The sequence below is a fragment of the Malaya genurostris genome, chromosome 3 (genome assembly GCF_030247185.1).
Source record: "Malaya genurostris strain Urasoe2022 chromosome 3, Malgen_1.1, whole genome shotgun sequence".
Classification (NCBI taxonomy): Eukaryota; Metazoa; Arthropoda; class Insecta; order Diptera; family Culicidae; genus Malaya; species Malaya genurostris.
In genome coordinates, this window is record NC_080572.1 from 261059340 (window position 1) to 261067389 (window position 8050).

At 39.0% G+C, this 8050-nt stretch overlaps 1 protein-coding gene across 1 annotated transcript in view; it reads right to left on the reverse strand.

Moving 5' to 3' along the window:
• The window catches only part of LOC131433651 (putative uncharacterized protein DDB_G0277255), a 361411-nt gene extending 353895 nt beyond the window's left edge, over nucleotides 1-7516 (reverse strand). The window contains exon 1 of the mRNA XM_058600139.1: nucleotides 4947-7516. Coding sequence (XP_058456122.1) covers nucleotides 4947-5279 — 333 coding nt within the window. The 5' untranslated portion in view covers nucleotides 5280-7516. The remainder of the gene's footprint in view (nucleotides 1-4946) is intronic.
• Between the last annotated feature and the right edge of the window lie 534 nt (nucleotides 7517-8050).

An 8050-nucleotide genomic window follows, 5' to 3' on the forward strand; every position in this document is an offset into this window, starting at 1 on the left:
AACTTAACCAGAAATAACAGATAAAACCGTAGGATCAAAATTCAGATCCAATAGACAATTGTATTTCTAGAATTCAGTTCCAAAATGTACTCCAGAATGCAGGTCTATAATTTGGTTCCAAAACTCAGTTTCACAACTCCAGCAGTGTAACAGAATTCAGGAGAATCTAGAATTTTGTAACAGAATTCAGGAGAATCTAGAAGGGGCTGGGGTCCACTAGGAGATTGATAGTACCTATTAGCTCTCTCCGGACTGTACCAGCCTAGATGCCGTGTGGAATCCGGCGGAAAAAAATGAACCAAGAATAGATCCACTGGGTTCCTGCTTCCATGTCGTAAAAGGCGACAATTGAAGGAGTTTCTTTTTCCTTTCAGTTATCAGATATTTTCAATGTTTTACTTCTGATTACTCTATTTTACTAAATCATCTCTTTATTCAACCTTTCAATTTCCGTTTTGCTTCGGAGAAAAGTTTTATTAGGAATGATTTCTTCTTCCATGTTATTGATTGTCTTTCAGGATTATAAAATGAATGATAAAAATCAACCATTGCGCAAATCCGTTTATATTACAAAGTTAATAACAGAGATAACATATATCGGTATATTGAATACATAGTGAAAAACACTTGATATTAATATTTCAAACAGTAAATTAATATTTTTCTCGGTAGCCGGCTGCCCAGATCAACTAATATAACCAATTAATAATTTTAATAAATAATTAAAATAATAAAGCGGAAATAATAAAGAATCACGACGCGTGTGAAATCTGTTGACCTTTGTTTGGTGATTTAAAATGATTTTATAATAACTGTTTAGAATATTTCAATGCAATGAATCAACTTTTTTGTCTAAATCCTATTCGCTCGTTTGTTTTGTATCACGTAGTTTCATTTATAAAAACGTGCTTAATCCACCTAGCAGTGAGATGATACCTTTTTTTTATCAATCCAAATGTGTTTTTTTGCATGACTAAAAAAATCGCAAAAGGTAGATGCATAAACGAGTGACTGCATACTCGACAGCCGGCTGTCCGGAGTTTTGTCAATTTCGGAGATTGACTGTTTCGTGCATTATATTGCCAGCACAAAGTAACACATAAAACCATAATACTTTAAAACATTCTTGGTAGCCGGCTACCCAGAGCAATAAACACATGATAACATTATTAAAACATTTACTAACAAAGCATCCTCTCCTGTGATGCATGTGTGAATGCAGAGGATTCCTCGGTTACTAGTAGCAACATGCATCGAACTAACAATCCTTTCCCTCCCAAGTAGATCTGCATTCGGACGTGGCCGGCGTCGGTATTGATCAGCATGCATGGTTCAATACAGTTTGCACAGTGTGAAACAATGTGTTATTCCCAAACATGTTACTTCAAAAAACCATTTTGCAATCTCAATTGGTCCAGATCAATAACGGAGTAGCAACACACGGGCGGTCTCTAATGCTAATGCTTATGCTAAAAGAATTCAGGAGAATCTAGAAGATTTTTCAACTAAGTTCCGGATCTGAAATCCAAAACTGAATTTCGAAGCTCACTTCTGAATCCGAATTTGAAATCTGAATCCTGAACTGAACTAAAAATGCAACTGCAGAATCCAGGTCCAGAGTTCAGTTGTAAAACACAGGTTCAGTGATTCGTTTAACAATCAATTTACCCGTTTAATAATCCAACGTTATCCGGTTATGTCTCTGACATTACCCACCCGTCTTTTTTTTTTCTCCTAAGCACCCCTAAATAACTACTTTCTGCTGACTTTTAGAAAGTCATCACTAAAATTCGTTCTTTCAGCAGCGTTTAGTAAAGACATGACACATAACATAACGGTACATAACCGAAATGCAAATAACATTAACTTTACGTCTGCTTAGCGGTTTCTGTTGAACCGTTAGGAGTCGTTAGCAGTTAAACTGCTGATGCACTGATAGGTCGAAGACGAAACGTAAAAATGTGAGAACTGTTTTATGAGTTATTTCACTGTTTTAGAAAAAAAGGCATTCCGATGTTGAACTTAACCTTCTGTCTCTAAAGACTTTATTTCGAAACTGCAAGTACATAGAACTACTACTTCAACAAAATTAATAATCCTTCTAAGTCGAGACTATGAACATGAACTTAGCGAGGCACATTCGCCGATGATAACGCAAATAGGTGAATAATTTGTTGTTAATTAGTTACGGTAATTTCGAATTTGTTGCTCAATTTTTTTTTTGAGTGCTTCGCTAAGTTCATATAAAGTCAGCAAAGTCCAACCCCCCTCCCCCTAATATGCTTCAAAACAAATCGAAGCCCAGTGAATAATTTGTTACTAATTAATTACGGAAAGTTTGAATTTTTTGCTCATTTTTTTTGAGTACTTCGCTAACTTTATATGAACTTAGCGAAGTACTTAGAAAAAATTTAAAAAATAATCAAGCAACAAATTCAAAATTAGTAACAAATCATTCACTGGACTTCGATTTGTTTTGAAGCAGATTTGGGAGTGGGGCTTCGCTAACTTCATATGAACTTAGCGAAGTACAGGGATGTTACGAAAAATTTCAAAATCAAAACGCGCTAAATCCGCGCGAAGTCGATAACAAAAACGCGCGAAATCCGCGCGAAGCTGAAGACTAAAACGCGCGATATTTGAGCGAAGCGTTTACTCCACTATTTTTGCGGTAAGCATCGCAGAACTAAGAGTGAAAATTAAATTGCTTACAATTTTGTGGAAAATAAATCCTAACAGCTTAGAGTCTTTGAAAATAGTAAAATCTATGTGTTTCTTACAATTTAACTTGGAATCCAGAAGAACTCCCAGGTCCATAACAGAGGATGCGCGTTCAAGAACAGTTTATGAAATATTATAGTCGAGCTTGAATACAAACGTTTTGCGACTAAAAGAGATGACGCAGCATTTAGAGGCATTTAAAACCATTTTGTTGATTTTATACCAATTAGTTAAATTATCTAACTGTTATTGTAGATACTCTGAGTCAGCTGCAAATTTGATTATATGAAATATTTGAAGGTCGTCATGCACTTGATCGAAAAATTTAGATCGTTGAAATACAGTAAAAATATAAAAGGTCCAATGTGACTTCCTTGAGGAACTCCAGAGGTTACAGTAAATGATGATGTCTCTAATTTTCACTATCAGTTTACGACCAGTTAGAAATGATCGAACCCAAATGGTATCAACTAGTATCAAAGAGAAAAACTGGCTTGTTTGTCTTTCTCGTGTTCGGACGACGGTTTTGATGCAGTGAATGACATTGCATTCTCGTACCTATCTGTAAATTGATTATTTAATTAGTAAAGAACTTTTTAATACTTTTTCCATAGAAATTCTTTCTCAGGAAATTAAGAAATGGAAGTATGCAAAATTCACACAATAAACCATCGTCCATTTCAGATATCAAGAAGTGTGAAGAAACACCATGTCATTTCATATCCACGTCATTTCATATCCACGTCATCCAGTTATGTTTCTGACATTACCCACCAACTTTTGTAAACCGGAAACACATAGGATTTCTTCCATATTTCAGGAAAAAAATCCAGAACGCAAAGAGCAATTGAAAATGTTGGATAGTGGAACCAACAAACTTTTAGAATAATTACTTAAATCCACAGATGGAATCCTGTCGGGTCCAGCACTAGATGAACGTTTTAACTTTTTCTTCTCCGCTTCTTTTCTTGTCCAACTGCACTTCGTAAGCCTGTCGTGCAAATTTTGCTTTGAGAATGAGATTTTTATCACAAACAGAATTTGTGATAATATTGTCGAAGTATGGAATGCTATTAATTAAGTTCTTTGCATTATTGAATGTGTTTTCACTGAGACGATATCTTCCATCAGACATCAATGTCTTCGAGTGCAAAAATCTTCTTTCGATTTCAGCATTAGAATGGGACAACGCAAGCACATGAATCGGAAAGTTTTTGTAATTCCTGGTAACAGCTATGCTTAAATAGTGATATGTACAACTCGAGATTAGAGAGCATAAAATCGAAGTTTTGTCCACTGAGGAAAATATTTGCTAGAGCCGCATCCTCGTAAACTTTGGTTTTATCAAGGTGAAAATTCACCATTTCGGTCAGTTCGACCTGCTGGCTCGATTGCTGAAACGTTCCCCATCTTTAATTTTCTGGGATTTCATAAAACTCACAAGATTCAAAAATATGTAACGAACTGGTGCCTCGCTAAGTTCATGTTCATGTCGAGACTCAAAACAACGACAACTGGGTACATTTTAGTTAAAACTTTTGCTACGATCAGAAGTTGAAAAATATGCACACACACAAGTGTTCCGTTATTGCACTAAAAATAACTTCAATTGAGATTAACTTGAGTACAATACTGTCATTGAAGTGATGGTTTTAATATATCTCTCTCAGTAAGCTAGCAATAAACGTTTTTCGAACATTTTCGCTCGGAACTTCATCGCAAAAAGCCATTCCTGATCGCCTGATAGAAATTTTTTCTAGACACACAAATTTCATGATTTTCAATTGCTTTCAGTACTTCGGCAACTAAAAGCAAATCAGTTAACCGGAAATAATAATTCCAAAAAATGTCCGACCCTTCCCGAGATCAAGAAAAAATCACAAAAAACCTTTGGAATATCATACACTCAGACAGCCGAAACTGCGCCGTGGTTCACCGGAATTAATCATCCGGTTCGATCACACAAGGAAACCACGAATTTCATTTGCACTGTCACGAGTGGAACACAGAAGAAAAAAAAAACTCTTCGAGCAAAATCTTCCACCCGACACGAGCCTTCCCTTTCATCGGCCATAAAAACATTCGCACACACACGCACATACCGTCCTGCAAAACCGACAATGATAAGCCTTATCAGAGCCACTTGAGCATCGCTGCTACGCTCCGTTCCGTTGTTTTTTACATTATTCCAGCACCTCAATCGATGTAAAACAAGGTTCACTCACCTGTGTCGCATCGGTGTAAGGCGTGCTGGAATTTTTGTCCACCATTTGGGACCCGAACAGGACCGGAGTAATCATCTGTTGCTGATGTTGTTGCTGTTGCTGCTGTTGCTGTTGTTGCTGTTGTTGCTGCTGTTGCTGTTGTTGTTGCTGGACGACCAACAATTGCTCGTTCACAAGGGACTGTTGTTGGAAAGCCGACTGGTCCAGCAGCTGCTGGTGGTGGCTCAGAGGGGACGCCGTGTGGTTGGTGATCTGCACCTGCACCGCACCGGTATCCATCATCTCGGTTTGGGACACTATCAATTGCAGGTCGTGGTTGAGCTGAGGAACCATATTTTTTCTACACCGAACAAGTTCCGAATTTTGCAACAACACTGGGAAGGTTCGTTCGTTCGTTCGTTCGTTGCTCAGTTTGCTCACCTCTGCTAGGCTGTGTGTATTTTGCTTTTATTTTTCTGCTTTCTGTTTACTGATTATTTTTGTCTACGACCCAACGTCACACAGTCGTCCGACGAGCATCGGAATTGTTGTCAAAATATGCGTGTTTGGCAAATGCTACAAATATTTTCGCTGCACGACGGATCTATTTTTTGCTTGCTACGATGATACCTTCACTATGGGAAAGACGGAAGCAAACGTGTGTGCACCAGAAGGAATCTTTATTTAAAAACTTTATCAACACTCAACGGCTGCAGCCTCCTCACATTTCTCACAAACACGCGCGCGGGGACTACTTCACTTTATTTTATTTCTTTCTTTTTTTTTCTCAATATTTGTGTTGTTGTCGTTTGTTTGGTTCGGATGAACCCAATCGTGGAACTTGAAACACGGCAGCACCAAATATTCGTAAATATAAACGTAATTTTTATTTGATTTACAAGTCCATTGACATTAGATTAAATTTTTCTCTTCTCATCGGTGCCATCCGCCGCTTCGCTTCGGTACCTTGGCACGGACTTGCTTTATTTTTTCGTGTATTTATGTATTTTTTGTTTTCTGTTTTCACCGATTGCTCCGATTGATTCTGTTGCTTCCACAGGACGAATGTAAAAAATGTTCACTTAGCACAGCATTGATTGATGACGATTCACTCGAATTTGCATATGGATTGAATTTTCACTCACTCATTTTCCCGTGTCACATCGCTCGCTTGTAAACTTCGAGGTTGTTTGCTTTTCACTCAGTTCTTCGGGTTACCGTAATATTAGCTTCACTTTCGATGGTTGCAATAAATTTTGCTTTTTTTTGCGTAATGTTTACATATAATTACTATATAATTAATTTTTTTTTCAACAACACCTTTCTCAACAAATTTTTCTAGTCATTAGTACTGTTGATGAACCATGGTCGGTTCTCGACGAGCCGATCGCCACTAAAATTTTCCAACTGCAGAAGTCTACAAAAATTGTGCGTATCTGTTTACACTCTGCTGAGAGCTTGGTTTAGGCAACGTACTTTGCACTGCTCTGGCGAAGGAGAAAAATCAATTCTTCATTCATGCCAAGTGTGTCTTCCTTCGATTCCGTTGTTGGCTCGACTCAGGATGATGGGGTTTTCCCATGCACTCACTACTCGTTACTCGTCAGTTCCTGCCCCTGTCTAGGGAGCTACTATTACCGTGAATATCCTGTTCACAAACAAAAAACCGAATTTTTCTCGCCCTCGGCGAAATGCCAAAATTTGGGACTCCCGCGAGCACCGAAAAAATAACAGATGGGTCAAAATTCGAAATTGACTAACATCAATCAATCGATGGTTCCAGGCTTCCGGGACGATAATCCATCGTCTCGACAGCAAGTTGCTCGTAGCCGCAACGTTCTGCGACTAAGTGTAGGAACCGAGCACTTGCACTTGAAACCGACCCGAAAGTTTCACTTCCCACTTGTCGATATATCGCACCGATTAGAGTTACTCATTTTCACGATTATGTCCTTTTCCTGCTTGCTTTCCCGTCACTTTGCTACAGGATATTCGCTAAGATTGTAATTTCTGCTACTATATCACTTTGCACTCAAACTAGATAAAGTTATGTTTTGCTCTCCTTCATTTGGTAAAGTTCTACTGTACAACAGGAAGGAAGGTTTTTATGTTTTCAATTCTGGAACTAAAATCCTACTTTTCCGTCCGATTCTGTTTACTGTTGGTTTCTAACTGAGGCAGACTGAATTCAACCACAAACTACGAACTGGCTACCAAATCCGTGGCACTCGCTGAGTCCCGACCAGAGCCCAGAGAGCCAGAGACGAACGCTCGCTCTCGCGACGCTCATGTGTATGTACACTCAACACAGGCGCACTGCACGCTCAACACGTTTCACTCGCACGGCCAAACTCACCACATCATTTCGATTTCTGCCTTCGCGAGAAATCCTAGCACGTATTCACCACCGTGACTCGGTTGCGCGTACACATGGATTTGCGTCACTCACGTCCGATCAGCTGGTCGTTGAGTGACCACGATTGTCTCTCATACTTCCTACTTCCCAGTTAGCAGCTGAGCAAGCGAGACCTTACCCTTGTATGTTGAGTATATTTTCCTGCCTTCTTCAGCGCTCCGGCACAACCGCTTCGAATCGCTCCACAAACAACTTCGATTGGAAAATTTCGTTGGTGAGAATGGATCAACAAGCGTATATAGCGTGAGCGAATCTGTGTTTGTGGGAGAGTACAGCTATGTGATGCTACTGCTGCCGTACAGAATAGCTCAGCAGGATGCGGTGCATCGACGATGAATGCACTTGCATCAGCAGCAGCTGCTGCTTGGTGCGAGTTAGTCAGTGTGCGTGTACCAACCTTTTCTTATGTGTATACAGCAAGTCTATCGGTGAGCTCTGGTGGGAGTGGGAGGCATACCATAGGCAAGTGTGTGATGAACTAAACTTTGGTAAATGATCGATGCGTAAGACGTCTCATGACTTATTGAAGTATACAATAATTTTTTACTCATATAAATATTGAATGGTCAAGAATTGAAATAAAACACACACAACACGTATTTTCGATTAGACCGACATAACTGAACGTTTCAATTAAGATGGCATTTGCTTGTTACCAATGGTTGAAAAATGCCCAAAATGACTCAACAAAATAGGTACAGCTAATCTT